Below are 19,164 nucleotides of genomic sequence, written 5' to 3' on the forward strand. Positions count from 1 at the left end.
AGATGCTTGTGGATTGACTGACAGTAGTGGTACCTTTGTTTTAATAGGGCTATATACTTTTAAAGCATGTTCATTCTATCCTTGTAAGATCTCTCTGAGGCCATCATCTAGGTGACAGATGAGGAAAGTAGATCTAGGACAGCTAAGTGACTTGGCTAAGGTCATACTATAGAAAAGCCAGGACTTTTCATCAGAAAATGAACCTCTGTGCCTGTGTTTTTCTGCTGTTCCGTTACATAGCACCCTTAGCCCACCCCATGGAAGAGATTGGAGCATGGATAACAAACACAGTCCATCAGGGAGCCAAGTCACCAGCAGAGCTTGGCCCGATTTCTTACGTGATCACAAGGCCCTCCTTACGAACTGTGAGGACCAGGCTGCTTCCTGGCTTTGCTCTCAGCTGTGTGGGCCTCAGACCCTTGCTTCTGGCAGGGTTGTAGCTGTGTCTGGCCAGTTGGGTGGCAGCAAGTGAAATGGATATGTGGGTGAGAGTGTACTTAAATTTCCATTGTTTTACAAAGATAGCTAAAAAAAGGCCATTTTGAAAACAAGATGAGCTGTTAAATCCCAAAGCCCTCTGTTGAAGTGTGAGCACTGTTTTTAGAAAACATGGCAAGGCTATTGATACAGCAACATGTTACCCAACTCTTCTTGATGGGCAACTGGAAAAAAAAAAGAAAGTAATGGTCCTCAACAGAATTGGGATGTTGGGATGTTGACAGTCTTTTTGGAAAGTGTTTTTAAAAGGATGTTGTCTAAAACGTCCTGATATACTACAATTACTTCTTAGGAACTCATTAGCTGGGTGTTTATCTTGAAGTTCTTAAGTGCTGTGCCCATAGGCTTCTCTCTGGGGAGCTGGCAGCTGGTGAGCAGTGTGCGCAGTTTATTATTGTGAACGTAAAACATACTCACTAGGTTATTTTATGCTCATCATAAGGTACATGGAACTTAGCCCCTAGGTGATGTGACAAAAGGGTAGAGTGGGGCCCAAGGTTCAAGTCAGATTCCATCATCAAGCCTATGCCAAAGAGCCATCAGCTGCTTCTGGAAAATTTGAGGACCACACCTTAAATAGGCAGGACAACAATCCAACCCTCAACAGCTACCTGGTGCTGGACAGCAAGCTGAGAAATAGTGCAGTGAGTAGGGGATGCTTCTATGGATGCTGCAGGATACTTAAACTGTAATAGAGTCTGTGTTATAATGATCCCTGACAAATTTATTGTTTTGAGTCCTTTAATCCTTTCTAATACCCTACAATTCTAGTATCTGGAAGTGTGTTGTGCACAAAGAAAACTTAAGAATGACTGGTTGTCTAAATCAGTGCTTTTCACACTCTGACCAGCATCTTTAAAAAATGAAGTAGCAGAGAAAGAAAATGTCAGAAAATATTACATGTCATAAAGATAAGTATTCCATTGTGAAATGTTTGGTTTTGTATATAAATATGTTGTAAGTATATGTGTACAGTCATAATGTAATATGTATTTATAAGTTACAGTCAAAAAAGTTTGAAAATCATAGATCTAAATTTTTCTTGAATTATCCTCTGCCACTCTTTATACACTTTTAATATCTAGGCAATACGGCACTTTTTATGTATTTGCTGTATTTACTTTGAAACTTTAGACTACTTTTCTCTTACCTGTAGCTGTTTGGCCACTTTTGTTATCTTGTCTAACCCAATTTATAATTAATAGGGTCTGAGTGTAGATTAACTAATTATAGGCCAAGCCTCAAGAAGAGTTACATAGTCTTGACATTGGATTGAAAAAACCCCAAAACACCAAAATAGATTTGCTAAAATCACCAAATCCCACCAAAGCCCTGGGAGAGGAGGGGACGGCGAAGTGCCTGGGCAGCCCTTAGTCCTAAGCTGCTTGGAAAAGAAGGGCATAAACAAGAGAATTAATTTTTTAATGGAAGTTTAGTGCTCAGAATATCTGGAGGAGTGAGCAGGAAGGAGATCCGGAAATGGGAAAGCACTCAGAGTCTCGCAGACTCCTCTGGTCCAGAAGTAGCCCACTGGGAAGGGCTTTGAAGGCATCAGATGCCATCTGCATTCTCCTCCTCTCAAGGTCCTGGTTATCTTGTGGGTGGGGAGATCCAGGTTTGCTTACAGGGGTCTCCATGGAGCTCCTTGCTGAAGTGTTTGTGTCTGCCCGGAACTTATCTCAGAGCTGCATAGCTGTCCACTTGGTTGGAGGAGAGGAAGGGAAGGTAAAAACTGGGATTCCAGACTCCCTTATCTTATTCTTATTCTGGGTGGCGACACTAACACCAAGAGAGCCAAAGCACACAGAGTCTGTGAAAATACTCAGTGTAGAAAATTTGATGTAAACAGTAAGGAAGCATTTATAATAGGATTTTAATTGGCCCTATGAAAAGAGTTTGCAGATTATGTAAGTAGCAATATTTGTGGTCATTTTAGGATTTAGCGGTTACCACTTAAGAAGTCTGCCTTAGCCACAGACCTAGGAAGTGGCAGAGCCAATCTTCTGACTGGCAGGCCACTGCATTTTCCTGAAGTCCTTCACAACTCCTACATAAACAAGGAAAAATGCGGTGGCGGGTCGGCGCAGAAACATTAGCGGCCATTTATCTCCCTACTTGGGCGGAATATACTTACGGTGTTCACAGAATGCAGAGTGCCCTGGGATTAAGAAGCAAACCAAGGCTGCAGTTGTGCATTTTTTTCACAAGTGCTTTTCTGCATTATCCATGAACTCACTTGGGATTCTAGTACTTCTTGGGGTTCTCAAAGTGCCCCACTTTTCACTGTTACTGAAGAGAGCATAGGGGTGTCGTTTCAAGGGAGTATGTCTAGGTTGCTCTGAAGCCAGCAAGTTGGTTTTCAGTCAAGTTTACAGTGTCAAACTCAACCACGCTGCTTTCCCAAAAGATTTCCTGACTCCTTGTTTCATCTGTCACCACTGAAGTAATTAACTTTTCTAATGTGCAGAGAAGGAAGTAACCCGTTAATACTTTATTCTGAGAAATTGCCATCTGATTTTTGGATGTGGGCTTTACATATAAGCACTACGGATTAGTTGAAATAAGAGCTCAATTCAATCTAGGATTTTTTTTTGAGAAGATTATTTTCCTTTTTTATTAAGAGACTAAAATATACTTATTTGAAAATAGTTGATAAAAAAGAATAAAGAATGACTCCCATTAAAAAAGTCTTTTAACCCCAAATCCTACCTATGTCATGTTGGAATTAGAGATGATCCCGGATGGGTTTAACTCATGCCATTGAAAATTAAACTTTATTCAATAAGATTGCATTTCCAAATAATTGCTGTAATTTTCATTTTTCTGATACAGATGAAGAGCTAGCACTGGGTGGCAGTTTTGACCAAGACCTAAAGAATTATCACAGACTCCACTGGGAAACAGAATTCCAACCTGTGGCGCAGCAGCTTCTAAACCGAATTCAGAGTCATCACAGCTTCCTGGAAGCCCTGCCTATTCCTTCTTCCTAACATGGTGAAATTAACAACAAACAGGAAGTCAGGTCTCCTTCATTCTTAAGAAGTGGTAACAAACGTGAACATTTTTTTTCAGTATTAAGCAATATTGAAAGTTTTCAGGTACTGATTTTAGTGAGTAGTCTAAGTATTTTAAAAGAAATAAGCATTTCTTCTTGTTAGGTATTATGGAAAAATGAATATACATGTTGTACTTTCTGCTCGGAGCAATGTAAGATGAAAATATATGCATGGTTTTTCTAAGTAAATGACTTTTTCTTCTATTCTTTATTAAATAACTTAGTTCTAGTCTTAAAATCCTGATTTGACAATTCTGGACTTGAAGCGCTTGTCAGTTCAGTAGTTAAATGAACTGTGCACCGAAGACTATTAGGCTTTGTGTATAGAAAGAATGGTGGTCAACACTATTAGGAATATATTTCCACATAAGTATCTGTGCTAATTCTTATGTCATCTAGTAATTTTCTGGGTTAGGTATTTTTCTGGTTCTCATATTAAGAGGAGTAAGCAGAAAAACTTAAAGAAGACTGCTTTGAGCCATCTACTCTATTAAATAAGCAAAATAGATGAAAAAGGGAGTATTTTACCTCCTTCTTTTCATTTGAAATAAAATGACTAGACTATCCTTATAATTGTAACTCTCCGTGACTAGGGAGGTGAGATCCTAGAAAGAGTGTAGGCTTAGGTGTATGGCAGATCTCAGTTGAATGCTAGCTCTCCGCTGCTTGGGCCTTGGGCAAGTAACTTAATTTCTTTAGCTTCAACTCTAAAATGGGGATAATTCCTATTTTATTATGGTGTAGTTTAGAAAAAAACCATTAAATGGGCAAACTGTCCAGTACAGTGTCTGATGTGTAGTAGGTGTTCAATAAATTATAACATTATGATGGTAATTAGTTTATTAGTTTGCCATTCTTTGTAGGATAAGTTTGGCCTTTGAATAAATGATAAGAACCAAAGAAATTGAAATTACTGTTGTTATCCTATACTAGCCAAATGAAGATTTGGAAATAAAAGTAGATTTACTACTCTGCTTGGAGAAAAGCTGTTATTAATGGCTCATCTCTCATGCTGCAAAATACCAAGATTAATGGGATAAAGGCAGGCAGCCCAGACTGGCTGGGCTCTAAAGCCTATTAGAAAAAAACCTAAATTTCCAGGAACAAATACTTTCCAAGGGCTCTTTTAGTCTGGGGCTCATCCCTGGTTAGGGCTCAGCAAAATCCTCTAGGGACACTTACCTTGTTAGAGTCATCCGTAAGTATACGCTAGCAGACTCACTCCAGTAGAAGACATCATTTTAAGTCTGGAAGCTGATCTCTCAAAAACATCTAAGTCTGTTTGTTTTGTTTTCTTTTGTGAAGAAGACTGTCGCTGAGCTAACGTCTGTGCCAATCTTCCTCTACCTTATGTGGGATGCCACCACAGTGTGGCTTGACAAGCGGTGCTAGGTCTATGCCCAGAATCTGAACTGGCAGACCCCAGGCCACCAAAGTGGAGTGGATGAACTTAACCACTGTGCCCCAGGCTGGCCCCTCTAAGCCTTTGTTTTATCCATAGCAGGCTATATATTCTACTTTCAGTGAAAAAGATCAAACTTTTTTTCCCTCTAAAACAGCTCCTTCGGTATTCATAACTGATGTAACTACTCATGGTGGAATACCATTATACTCGTTCTCCTCCATACTAAACGCCTCCCCGTCAGACTTATGTGCAAGCTGGACCATTTGGAACCATATACCCACCTTTAAAAAAAAATTGTGGTAAAAAAGACATAACCTAAAATTTACCGTCTTAACTATTTTTAAACGTACAGTTCAGGAGTGTTAAGTATATTCACATTGTTCTGCAACAGATCTCCGGAACTTTTTCATCTTGCAAAACTGAAACTCTATAGCCATTAAACCACCTCCCATTTCCTCCTCCCCTACAGCATCTAGCAACCACCATTCTACTGTCTCTTTCTATGAATTTGACCAGCTTAGATACGTCATATAAGTGGAATCATATAGTATGTATCTTTTTGTGACTGGCTTATTGCACTTAGTATAATGTCCTCAAAGTTCATCTATGTTGAGCATGAGACAGGATTTCCTTCCTTTTTAGGGCTGAATAATATTCCCTTGTATGTACATACCACACTTTGTTCATTCATCCACCAATGGACATTTGGGTTGCTTCTACCTCATGGCTGTTGTGAATAAAGCTGCTATGAACATGGGTGTGTAAATATCTCTTCAAGATCCTGCTTTCAATTCTTTTGGATATATACTCAGAAGTGGAGTTACTGGATCATATACTAGTTCTATTTTTATTTATTTATTTATTTATTTGCTGGGGAAGATTCACCCTGAGCTAACGTCTGTTGCCCATCTTCCTCTTTTTTTTTTACTTCCCCAAAGCTCCAGTACGTAGTTGTGTATTCTAGCTGTAAGTCCTTCTAGTTCTTCTATGTGAGCTGCTGCCACAGCATGGCTATTGACAGATGATTGGTGTGGTTCCATGACTGGGAACTGAACCTGGGCTGTTGAAGCAGAATGCACCAAACTTTAAGCACTAGACCATCAGGGCTGGCTCTAGTAGTTCTATTTTTAATTCTTTGAGGAAGCTCTATACTGTTTTCCATAGAGGCTGCACCATATCACATTACCACCAACAGTGCACAAGGGTTTCAGTTTCTTCACATCTTCACCAACTTATTGTTTCGTTTTTGTTTTGTTCAATAGCCATCCTCATGGGTGTGAAGTGATATCGCATTGTGGTTTTGGTTTTCATTTCTCTAATAATTAGTGATGTTGAGTATCTTTGCATATGTTTGTTGGTTATTTGTATAACATCTTTGGAGAAATGCCTATTCAAGTCCTTTGCCCATGTTTTAATTGGACTATTTGTTTTTTGTCATTGAGTTGAAGGAGAGCTTTATATATTCTGGATATTAACACCTCATCAGATATATGATTTGAAAATATTTTCTCCCATTCTGTAGGTTGCCTTTTCACACTGTTGATTGTGCCCTTTGCAGAGAAGTTTTTAAGTTTGATGAAGTTCCATTTGTCTATTTTTTTCTTTTGTCTCTGCTTTTGGTGTTACATCCAAGCAAGCATTGCCAAATCCACTGTTCTGAAGCTTTTCCCCTGTTTTCTTCTAGGAGTTTTAGTTCTTACATTTAGTCTTTAATCAATTTTAGTTAATTTTTGTCTATGGTGTATGGAAAGGGTCTAACTTCATTCTTTTGCATGTGGATATCCAGTTTTTCCAGCACTGTTTGTTGAACAGACTGTCCTTTCCTCATTGAATGGCCCTGGCACCCTTGTCAAAGTTTATTTGACTATATACATGAAGGTTTATTGGGATCTGGGCTCTGTTCTATTCCCTTGGTCTATATGTCTGTCTTTATGCCAGTACCACACTGTTTTGATTATGTAGCCTTGTGATATGTTTTGAAATCAGGGTGTGTGAGACCTCCAACTTTGTTCTTTTTCAAGATTGGCTATTTAGGGTCCTTTGAGACTTCATATGAATTTTAGCATGGATTTCTCTATTTCTGCAAAAAATGGCATTTTTAAAGACATTGCATTGAATCTGTAGATTGCTTTCAGATGGTATTGACATCTTAACAATATGAAGTCTTCTGACCCATGAACGTGGGAGGTATTTCCATTTGTCGTCTTTAATTTCTTACAGTAACATTTTGGACTCTTAAGGGTACAAGTCTTTCAACTTCTTGGTTAAGTTTATCCCTAAGTATTTACTCTTTCTGATGCTATTGTAAATGGAATTGTTTTCTTTATTTCCTTTTCAGATTGTTCCTTTTTAGTTGTATAGAAATGCAACTGATTTTTGTGTGTTGATCTTGTATCTTGCAACTTTGCTGAATTTACTAGTTCTAACAGGTTTTTTTTGTGTAATCTTCAGGATTTTCTACATATAAGATAATGTCATCTGCAAATAGAGATAATTTTACTTTTCCTTTCTAATTTGGATGCCTTTTCTTATCTTGCCTAATTGCTCTGGCTAGGACTTCCAGTACTATGTTGAATGGGAGTGGTGAGAGTAGGCATCCTTGTCTTGTTCCTGATCTTAGAGAAAAAGCTTCCAGTCTTTCATTAAGTATATTAACTATGGGCTTTTCATAAATGGCCTTTATTACATTTAGGTAGTTTCCTTCTACTCCTAGATTGTTGAGTGTGTTTCGTTTTTAGTTTTTTTTTTTTTTTATCATGAAAGGGTGCTGAATTTTGTCAAATGCTTTTTCTGCATCAATTGAGATGATCATGATTCCTTCCTTCATTCTGTTAACACAGTGTATACATTGACCAATTTTTGTATGTTGAACCATCCTTGCATTCTAGGAATTAATCCTACTTAATCCTTTTAATGTGCTGCTGAATTCTCTTTGCTATTTTGTTAAGGATTTTTGCATCAATATTCATCAGGAATATTGGTCTGTAGCTTTCTTGTGTCTTTATCTGGCTTTGGTATCAGGGTACAACTGGTCTCACAGAATGAGTTTGGAAGTGTTCCCTTCTCTTCAATTTTTTGGAAGAGTTTGAGGAAGACTGGTGTTAATTCTTTAAATGTTTGGTCGTATTCTCCAGTGAAATTGTCTGGTCCTGGGCTTTGTTGAGAGGTTTTCAATTACTGATTTAATCTCCTTACTATAGATCTGTTCAGATTTTCTATTTCTTCATGATTCAGTCTTGGTAGGTTGTGTGTTTCTGAGTTATCCAATTTGTTGATGTACAATTGTCCATAGTATTTTCTTATAATCCTTTTTTATTTGTTACATTAGTTGTAATGCTCCGTTTTTCATTTCTGATTTTACTTATTTCAGTCTTCTTTCTTTTTTCTCTTAATCTAGGTAAGGGTTTGTCAGTTTTGATCTTTTCAAACAACTCTTAGTTTTGTTGATTTTTTTCCTATTGTTTTTCTATTGTCTATTTCATTTATCTCTCCTCGAATCTTTATTATTTCCTTCCTTCTGCTAGCTTTGGGTTTAGATTGTTCTCTACTTTCTTGAGACATGAAATTAGGTTGTTGATTTGAGATCTTCCTTTTTTATTAATGTAAGGATGTATAGCTATAAACTTCTATCTTAGCACTGCTTTCACTGTATCCCATAAGTTTTGGTATGTTGTGTTTTCATTTTAATTTGTCGTGAGTTACTTTCTAATTCCTTTTGTGATTTCTTCTTTGATGCATTGGTTGTGTAAGAATGTGTTGTTTAATTTCCATATATTTGTGGATTTCCCAGTTTTTCTTTCTGCTATTGATTTCTAGTTTCATTGCATTGTGATCAGACGAGAGACTGTGTATGATTTCAATCTTTTAAAATTTGTTAAAACTTGTTTTGGGCCTAACATAGACAATCCTGTAGAATGTTCCATGTGCCCTTGAAAAGAAGGTGTAATTCTGCTGTTGTTGGATGGAGTGTTCTGTATATGTCTCATAGGTCCAAGTGGTCTATAGTGTTGCTCAAGTCTTCTGTTCCTTACTCATTTTCTTCTGGTTGTTCCATCCATTATTGAAAATAGGGTATTGAATCTCCTACTATTATTGTGGTGGTATGTATTTCTCTCTTCAATTCTGTTAATGTTTGCTTCATATATTTAGGAGCTTTGGTATTTGGTGCATATATATTTATAATTGTTATACCTTCCTGGTGAATTGACCCTTTTGTCTGCTATTAGTATAGCTGCCTCTACTCTTTTGGTTACCATTTTGATGGGATATCTTTTTCCATCCTTTCACTTCCAGCCTATATGTGTCCTTAGATGTAAGTTAGTCTCTTGTCGATAGTATATAGTTGGATCCTCTTTTTAACTTTATCCCTTCAGCCAATCTATGTCTTTTGATTGGGGATTCAATCCATTTACATTTAATGTAATTACTGATAAGGAAGAACTTACTATTACCACTGTTTTTTGTATGTTTTGTAGCTTTTTTGTCCCTTGTTTCCTCTCTTGCTCCTTTGTGTTTCATTGATTTTTTTTTTTTTTTAGTGACATGCTTTGATTTGCTTCTCATTTATTTTTGTGTAAGTTCTTGAGATATTTTTTTTTGTGGCTACCATGGGGCTTATATAAAAAAAAAATCAAAGTTATAACAATCTATTTTAAACTGATAACAACTTGAATTGCATACAAAAATTCCACTCCTTTACAGCTCTGCCCAACCCCACTTTATGTTATTGATGTCACAAATTATATCTTTATGTATTTTGTACCCATTAACATAGATTTGTAGTTATTTTTTATGCTTTTGTCTTTCAAATCCTATACAAGAACTAAAAGTAGACATACATGCCAAAATTACAGGAATACAGGTTTCTATATTTGCCCATGTACTTACCTTTACTGGAGAACTTTAATTTTCATATGGCCTTGCATTGCTCTGTAGCATCTTTTTGTTTCAACTTAAAGAAAGTCTTTTAACATTTCTTGTAGGGCAGGTCTAGTGGTAATAAACTTCCTCAGATAAACTCGGGGAAAGTCCTAATTTCTCTATTTTTAAAGAACAGTTTTTCTGGATATTTTATTCTTGGTTGATAGTTTTTCCTTTCAACACTTGGAATTATCATTCTACTGCACTCTGGCCTGCAAAGTTTGTGTTGAGAAACCTGCTGATAATATTGTAGAAGCTCCCTTGTACATGACAAGTTGCCTTCAGGATTCTTTTTCTTTGACTTTCATCAGTTTGATTATAATGCGTCTCAGTGTGGGTCTCTGGGTTTATCCTGCTTGGAGTTTGTTGAGCTTCTTGAAATAGTATGCCCATTTCTTTCCTCAAATTTGGTTAAGTTTTTGTCCATTCTTTTAAATAAGTTCTCTGCCCTTTTTTCTCTCTCTCTTCTCCCATGACGTGTATATTGGCCTCCTTGATGGTGTTCCATACATCCCTTGAACCCTTTTCACCTTTCTTCAATTTTTCTTTTTGTCCCTTTGACTTGATAATATCAAGTAACCTGTCTTTAAGTTTGCTGGTCCTTCCTTCAGTCTGATCAGTTTCCTGCTGCACTCCTCTAGTGAATTTTTCAGTTCGATTATTTTATTCTTTAGCTCCATAATTTGTTTGGTTCTTTTTTATAGTTTCTATCTCTTTATTGACATACTCATTTTTTCATGTATTGTTTTCCTGACTTCTTTACCAATCTTGTCCTTTTTTAGTTCACTGAGCTCTTTAAGACAATTGTTTTAAATTCTTTGTCAGGTAATTCAAAGATCTGCATTTCTTTAGTGTCAGTTTCTGGAGAATTATTTTGTTTCTTAGACTGGGCCATGTTCCCCTGTTTCTTTATATGCCTTGAACTTTGTTGAGGTTTGGGCATTTGAAAAATAGCCACCTCTTCCAGCCTTTACAGACTGGCTTTGCCAGTCAGCCTGGCTACAGGTTCTGGGATCTCTCAAACCTTTTCTGGGGATCTATCTTCTCTGGGCTTGTGTATTCCAGGATATACGCTTTTTAACAGTTTTAGTTTCCCTGAGAGGCTTGCCCTTGTTTCTTCTCAGGAGCTTTTTGTCTCAGTTGCTATTATATTCCTGTCTGTAATCTCTTGCACCCCCTGTGCCTACCTGCAGAACCGTAGGCTCCCTGCTGCTGTAATGCACTTCTGTGCTACCTTCTGTTTTCACTGGCCTCCAACCAGCATCCAAACCATGCCACCACTCCCACTAGTGCTCCTAGTCAGGTCAGACAGAGTCTAGTCCCTCAAGCAGGCCCCAGAGAAGCCAGAATAGTGGACATATTTTCTACTGTTTTCTTTCTGTCCTGAGGGAGGAGATGGGAATTTCCCCTCAGTTGTGCCTTGCTGTGCTAGGTAGCGGGAGGGGCTAGGACCAGCAAAATGCTACAGTTTTTCCTACACTTTTTGGTGCAGCCTCCAGCTGGTTTTGTGTTTGCCTGGGTGCTGTAGCTTCCCAACTAGTTTCTAGAGTTCTCACAAAGGTATTTGGTCCTTATACTGTTGTTAACTCAGTGTCTCTAAAGGGAATGAGGACCTGGAGCGTCATTGGTGATGTCACTCCCCATCCGCCTGCCTTCTGCTATCCCTTGACATTCACTAGTCACAAATACGCCAATAAACTTCCACAATATTTTAATGATGGAAAACATGCTTATCCAACAAGTTTTATTTACCTACTTATCTACCAATGGTCTGTTATCAAAACTAATTTGAAATAGCTAAACCATTAGAATAAAAATCCCTTTGCTTTCAAATGAATTTTAAGTTAAAAATATCACCACCATTTATAGGAAGTTAAACTTAAATAACTGTAGTAAATACAGAAGTGTTTGGAATTTAAGCTTATTCTTATAGCAAGAGATACTGAATTAAGTTTGGCCCTAGTAAAGAAGTTCCTCACATTTTACAAAAAACTCATATTTTAAAAACTGAGTCCTGGAAACCTCAGCAAGAAACCTATTCATGATTATTTAGGAAAAAATTTTCCTCTTGTTGGGGAGGGTTTTGATATTCCATAGAGTATTCTATTTTACCTTCCCCAATTATTTTGGAAACTATTAGTTTCAAAGATTATAGTAACATTAGAAATCCTGTGTTTAGTTTTGAGAAAACATTCTGAGTAACAGGAAGCACCTGTTAAATGCGAGGCATTGAAACATCAACTTTGTATCACATGCACGCTTTTATTACTTTAGGTATAAGCACACTTTTTTACTCATTAAAATTTTCATTTTGACTTGTGATTTCTAAGTGATTATAAGCTTCAATGGACTAAGATAATGCATTCAGTTGACCTTGTTTTGTGATCATCCTACTACTAATTAGAACCTCTAGTAGAAATTTTGTAGTTTCAAGGGAAGTGCAAAGAACAAAGAAAGAGCAGAAGCAGAAAGAGTAAAAATTTAACTATATTCAGTGCAACTTTACCAGCTAGGTTCACCTGTATCGCTATGGTGTGATAGCAGCAGACAGAAGCGGGCAAAGACATGATGCAAAGTCAATGGGTAGTACCATGTATAAGCTATTGTAAGCCCACTAGAAATGGACTTATCCATTTCTTTATAATTATCTTCAATATATTTTGTATTTAATCAATTTCTATCTATAGTGATAGTCTTTCTCACTAGGGTATATATCCTTAAAGGCAGGTACCCCCTCTCTTCAAAATTGTGCCTCCCCATCCATACATTATAAATCTATAGGCACTAGATTGAGCTCAATAAATGTTTTGATGAGTAACAGAGTTATTACAACAGCTCTGATTAAATTTAGAGCTTTTTCTTGTTATTTGACAGTGTCATTTTTGTTCTATACTTGCTCCCTAGTAAGTCCTTATTCCTCATAATTCTTAATTCTATTTGAACTCTAAAACATCTCAGTTCAAAAGGGACAAGGCATGGGACCATATCAGTCATTTCCAAGATAAAAATAGTCCTAGATAAAATCAAGGTCCACTCTTCTTTGTATCCCTCAAAATGACTTTAAGAGTCTGCCATTTAATAGCAGTCTCTCATCTGATTGCAGCATTAAGTGTCAATCTACTTACATAATGAAAGTAAATAGAGGCTCAGAATTGTTACTTATTGTGAAGTCTTTTTATGAGATTGAGACAGCAAATAAAATTGGAGAAAAATTATTCTTTATTGAAAAATACCAGTAATACTGACAGACTTCAAAAGCAATTCACGCTTCCAGAATACAAAGTACTTAATACATTGTTTCAAACCTGTTTGCGTTTCAAAGTTAGCATTTTTGTAAATCAAATTTGATAACCTGACTAAGAATATTTTCCAGCTTTATTATTTAAGGAGCTGCACAACCTTTAAAGTGGGGACCATGAGGCGGGCAGGAGCAGAGGGGCAGAATGCACCTGGGACTGCGCAGCAGTCTACAGCAACATTTCCCACAACTTCACTGCTGGAAGCAAAAGTACTGCACAAGACAGCTGCCCTCCAGTGTCAGAGAATCTTGGGAGAAACAGCATATCCAAAGATGCCAGCTTTTCTTATAATTTACACACTTTCATTTAAGATTGCTTTTTGAAGAAAATCTTTAAGAATCCCAGTATAATTTAATGTCATCCAATAACTCTGAATTTACAAAAACTATAATGAAAGAAATGAATTGTTACCATCAAAATGGCCTTTGCCGAGCTGTGAGTAATAATTCTATGCTTTTTTAGATGCAAAAAATTTAACACATATGCAAGTTTAATTTGAAACCACACAAATTATGTATGTAGGCTCAGATAGTAGCAGTGTTCTCTTTTATTACTAATAGCTTAACTGGAACAGCCACTCTATTCATTCCACCAGCAGGAATAGCAGCACCAAGATCTAAAATTCTTTATGTATAAAAGCTTACATCATTATCCAAGTCCCATTCTTTGCATGCTCCAATTCTTGTTATCTTATTTAACATAAAAGCAACAGGATTTGGAGAGTTACTATTTGCTGTATTAAAACAGTTATACAGCATCTTGTACTGTCAAAAAGCAAAATACTGTGAATGGCAGCCTTTCTTCACAGCTCTAAACTTGAAGCTGCCAAGCATTCACTGCTTGTGCCAGCAGTGGTATTTCCACAGTAAAATAGCAGAAACTAAAGGAATCATGGCACAATGGATTTCTGAATTCTTTTATCTACCATTGGTCCTGGGGCTTAGTACCTTCCCCTTGTAGACTATATCTGCTGATCATTCCATCATCTTTCGCGGAGGAAAGGCATCAGGTCATATAGCGGGTAATGGCTCTCAGAGCGTAAAGGAGTTCTGCTTGCATCCTAGCTTCTATAAGAAGCAGATTAACATGAACCTGAATATAAAACACAACATCATTTAAGGTAGGGTTATAAGCATTCACAATCAGTTTTTCAGTGCATCAACAAGTACATTTTCTTTGTGCCAATGAATAAATTAGAAGTCTTGGGTTTTCTGATCAGAATATTAATTTCTCAAAACAAAAGCAATATGATGTTCTTTTTTGATAGATGTTTTGAGCTTATAGTTAATTATATCTCTTATTGGAGGTTTGTTATATTTCAGAAAATCTAGACATTGCTTTATTAGAATTCCAACTTCCTCTGCCAAATCATCATTCCATAACTTCTGTAAAGATGCAGCAAAGACCAGATCAGACATCTCTATTTATAAACAATAAAAGAGCTCTTGCAAAAGTCTTCTTTTTCCTAAGGGATGACAGCCATGTCAGCGCTTCTGAAGATGGGCCAGCCCACCTGTCCCCCATACCTGTCCCCTGTCTTTATTCTTTCACTCTAGGACCATAATGAAGTTCCCTTCCAAGGGGCACCTGAGACAGCTGTGCTGAAATAGTCTCTGGGTTGGTAGAAGTGATAGAAAGGGTTTGAGAGTCATTAGATTAGGCGAAGGAGAATAAGAATCATTGCTAAGTTAGAGCATAAACAAGCCACAATTGATACATACCTTCTCAGAGTGCTTGAACTGCCTCCAGAAGCTATCATACATTCTTTTGGTAACCTTTTCAGGAGTGCAAACAACAGTTTTGATATAAACTTTAAAGCTACGATCCAATAGCTGGTTAATTTCACCATAGTCATAGTCATCATATCTGTTAAAAGACAGTGAGAATTATTATATTTTCAATGTATTGTCTGTTTTCATCTTATGAAAGTACAGACATCAATAGTAAATGCTGTATTCTTGTAGGCAGCTGTCCCCCCAAATAAGAGCTTTACAATGTTTACCTTGGGGATAGATGGGTGAGTATAAAGGGACAAGAAACAGAGAAGTTAGGGTGATGAACAGAAAATCTGCCAGTGCCCAAGCAACAGCATATATTTACACAATCATGAACAAGCAATCACACTGAGGAACAAATTCTGGAAACAGAGTTTACTAATATTGCTGGATTAATCAGACAATATTTATTATTGGTACTATATGATATATAAATTGTAATCTACTTGTGTAAATAAAAATAATTAGAATTATTTTTCTCATGTTTTCAGGAGTTTCTAGGGTCAGATGAGAAAAAAATGGGGGGCAAGAGAGCCCGTACCAGAGGAAAAGATGGTCTATAGATGGCCTCACAGTGTCTACACTTAGGAGAGGCTGTTCTTCTTTAAGCCAAGATGGTCAAAGGCACCAGAGTCTGCTCTGCCCCACTGGGTGACGGTTTCTAGAACACACAGGGACTAAAGTCTCCTATTCAGTTTTCAGTGGAAAAGGGAAAAAACTCTTGCAAAGCTGGTCCTAACCATTCAGGAGCTAACGTCACTATTCCGGCCAGTGATAAAATGAATAGCAAGAGAAAGCCTGTCTTCACAGCTAAAATACTCAGAAAGCACTGTAGCGTGGAGTTTGTGTGCATATATTAGAATGTAGTATATAATGGCCACATTTCCTATATAACATAATAATGTGGCTGAATACTTAACAGTCAGGACATCAAAGTTTTGTATTAGGATGCGTATCATGGGAGTAGTGAATAGTTTCAGAAGGAGCTTGAGAACAGCCAGAGGGGCACTGTAAGATTACTAAGTTCCAAGAAGGTAGAAATATGAGTGTCAGGAGATAGAAGATGATACAAAGAGAATAAATATCAAAGATGTTCGGTGAAAAAATTTGCCTCTCTTCCTCTATGCTCCAGGACCAGCCTCCTTGCCCTGCCTTTCCCTAGAGGCACGTGTCAGTTAACTCCTGTCAATGTCCCTAACTCTCCCTCCTGCCTAGCTAGGACAGAGGAAACAAACCAAGCTGCGATTAATCAGTTCTTTGAAGCACAAAAATAAGCTACTGGGGTGTGGATGGTTTTGAGTGTGAGTGTGTGTGTGTGTGTGTGTGTGTGTGTGTCTGTGTGCACGTGTTCCAAGTACCTGAACAGTTTAGCCCAAAGGAGAGCATCTCTTTATAAGCATAAGAAAACAGACTAACCTTATTCCAAACATGCAGTGAATATAGTTCCAAATGGCTCTTCGGAGCATTGAGGTATCAACATCTTTGTGCATTGCCATTGTATTATAAGTAAGATTGTAAGCAATGTGAAATTTTTCATCAATCAACTGTCCCACATCTGGATAAAGGCGATTTACCAAAGAATAACCATGGTCTTCCCAGCAATAGTCCTAAATCAGAGAATAGAACAAATGTGAATAATTAAAATGTGGCCAAGTACAGTTCTCTGTCTACTGCTCTGCAGTGTGGTGATATTACCGGCAGTTGGAATCCACTGCCTTTCTAGTACATCCATAGCTCCCAGCTTCACCTGCACTCCAGTCTGATGTTTCCAGTTTCTACACTGCAACATGCAAAAGGTTGTTTTCTAACTCAGTGAATTTAAAAACCAACTGAATCTCTTCCAATTTTCAGCTTTCTCTCTCTGTCTCCTCACTCAGCCTCAAGAGGCAACCCATCTCCAGAGTCCTCTCTCCTTTTCCATCACTGCAGCCATTCAAATGGTCCTAAAATATCACTCATTCCTTTTCCTTTACCCCTCTTCTGACTCTCAGTCTCGAGACTCAGACTCTGAGTCTCCTAGTTAGTTTTCCTACATTAAATCTCCCTGCTTCTTTTCTTTCCACCTCAAACAAAACTTAATAAGCCCCACCTTCTATGTTGCTCCCATATTTATTTTCCTAAAATACCTCTTTGATATTATACCATCACTCTGGTCAAAACCTATAAACCTGACCAATCTTAAATTAATTTTCCACTAATCAGAAGTAGGAATCCTTTGCTTGAAGCTCTCAGCAGTTCTGCTGGGGTTTTTTATGATCTCTTCGCTCACTTAGATTGAGGGACAAAGCTCAGTTATTGCCTTCAGTCTCCTTTGTTTAGAATGCCTATATTTTTGGACCATTCAAATCTCTCAAATCCTAATCTCTTTCCATAAAATTTCTAGCCCACATGATCTCTTCAATTCTACTCTATTTTTCATGACACAATTTCACCATCAAGTAGAAATATTCTATAACTCTTCCTTGTGCCTAATTTTTGTCTCTTTAAACACTGTACTTCCTTGAGCAAAGAAACAAAATCTTACTGTTCTCAAATATTTTCATAATTCTGGTAAAATAGTTATTACTTAACACTGGCCCTTCACAATAACAGGGAAAGTTGGGAATATCAACTCATCTGAATTAAATATTTACCTATCTAAATTAAGTATTTATATAATAGATTAAGAAATACATTGAAACTATGGTATGTTTCTACTGATGGACTGGAAGCAGCTTTATGAAACTAGAGCACAGAATAGATAAATATTTGATGATTCTCAAGTTTTATTCTCGAACTAGAGGATGTAGCTACTGTTGCTGCTGAGACATGCGTGCAAAGCACTTAGCACAGTGCCTCCTGACAAGCAGAAACAGAAAAGGAGCCTGGTATCCCAGAGGATCACCAGGTCCCTAAGTTTCCATGGACTCAGTATATGCAGAATTGTACTGGGGAAGTTTTACTGTGTATTTTAAAGTTAATGATTTGGAAGCTAAAGAAACAGAGTTTACCAAGAATAATTCTACTCCTTACATCACTAACTTTATTCACTCTAAGAGATAGGTGTTAAGTAATTTTGGAATAACATTTATTTAAGTGAATCCTCCCAAGGTTTAAATTTGAAACCCTCAAAAAGTCTCATAGCTTCAAATGACATTCAGTTCATATTTTAAAGGAAATTAAGGTTACTGTAATTGTCATGATTTATTTTCTATGGTATCTGTAAGAACTCACCCAAATTAAAAAGAAAAAAAATTTACTGTCCCTAAAAGTCCTAACTTAAGCACATCTTTCACCTCTGATTTTTCTCATCTTCTTTCCCTCCACCTCCAGACACACAATGCTTGAGATGCTGAGAACATTTCTCTTGTCACTCAGGCCTGGTGCATGGCAGGGCAGAAATCACCTCACTGTAACATTGGGGCTCAGGAGGAAAGGGGAAGAAAAGCCAATGCTATAAATGTTAGCTAGGTTCAAATACAACTATTATTTATTGTTTAGTTATATTATGAATTCTAAGTGAGTTTTTACGTATCATCTGGGAATCTAACCACTACTGTAATTTTGTTTTATGGATAAATGTGTTCTGAATTCTGAACTGATTTATGAACTTTAACAATACAATAAATACACCTAAGGGAATTGCCTGTATATAGGAAAGTTACTTCCTTTTGCAACATTTTATAGTTCTCAAATCCAAGTTATTTTAAGTATTTCTAACCAATCATGTGCATACAACAGGTTGTGATTTTACCTGGACTCGAAATGTTGGAACGTGCATCCCATGTCTAGAGAAATCCTTATAACCATAACTGGTATCCTCAAAGTGACGAGATACGTCTCTTGCTGGTGTAACTTCTTCATCATCTGAAACAATTAAGGAAAAAAAAAAGCCACTGTAAGCTTTGCAAAAACAGGATGCTAGTTAAAATTCATTTTACCTCTAACAAGTAAAAATAGGATAACCCTTTCCCTGACAGTGAGTGACCAATATCAACTGAAGTCTTAAATCTATAAAGAGAAATAGCTTACCTTTCAGTAAATGGACTGTAGTAAAAGTAGATTCACTGTTCTACAAAAATACTTATGATTGAATTTTCTACGCTTTTCATTCCTTTCTTTCATAGACTTTCTCTCCCTGTGTCCCTACTCAAATTTAGAGATATTAGATTTTACTTAAAAGTATGTACTCAAAGAATGAACACCTTTTTGGATAATCTTTATGGTGATAAC

General features: G+C 37.0%; 2 protein-coding genes across 9 annotated transcripts in view; one reads left to right on the top strand and one right to left on the bottom strand.

The window, feature by feature from the left end:
- Positions 1-4,538, top strand: part of ARMC2 (armadillo repeat containing 2) — a 97,945-nt gene extending 93,407 nt beyond the window's left edge. For 3 of the 6 annotated variants that reach the window (XM_001916466.6, XM_014734440.3, XM_014734447.3), the window contains exon 18: positions 3,331-3,742. In XM_001916466.6, coding sequence (XP_001916501.4) covers positions 3,331-3,488 — 158 coding nt within the window. In that variant the 3' untranslated portion in view covers positions 3,489-3,742. Of the gene's footprint in view, positions 1-3,330 lie in introns of all 6 variants that reach the window. The other 3 variants (XM_014734450.3, XM_070225360.1, XM_070225361.1) reach the window with 1 other exon arrangement.
- Positions 4,539-13,079: 8,541 nt separating this feature from the next.
- The window catches only part of SESN1 (sestrin 1), a 105,617-nt gene continuing 99,532 nt past the window's right edge, over positions 13,080-19,164 (bottom strand). For 2 of the 3 annotated variants that reach the window (XM_001503992.7, XM_023650887.2), the window contains exons 7-10: positions 18,686-18,798; positions 16,369-16,559; positions 14,899-15,043; positions 13,080-14,269 (exon numbers count right to left, since the gene is read on the bottom strand). In XM_001503992.7, the coding sequence (XP_001504042.1) occupies positions 14,183-14,269; positions 14,899-15,043; positions 16,369-16,559; positions 18,686-18,798 (536 nt within the window). In that variant the 3' untranslated portion in view covers positions 13,080-14,182. Of the gene's footprint in view, positions 14,270-14,898; positions 15,044-16,368; positions 16,560-18,227; positions 18,799-19,164 lie in introns of all 3 variants that reach the window. The other variant, XR_011422592.1, reaches the window with a different exon arrangement.

The sequence above is a fragment of the Equus caballus genome, chromosome 10 (genome assembly GCF_041296265.1).
Source record: "Equus caballus isolate H_3958 breed thoroughbred chromosome 10, TB-T2T, whole genome shotgun sequence".
Classification (NCBI taxonomy): Eukaryota; Metazoa; Chordata; class Mammalia; order Perissodactyla; family Equidae; genus Equus; species Equus caballus.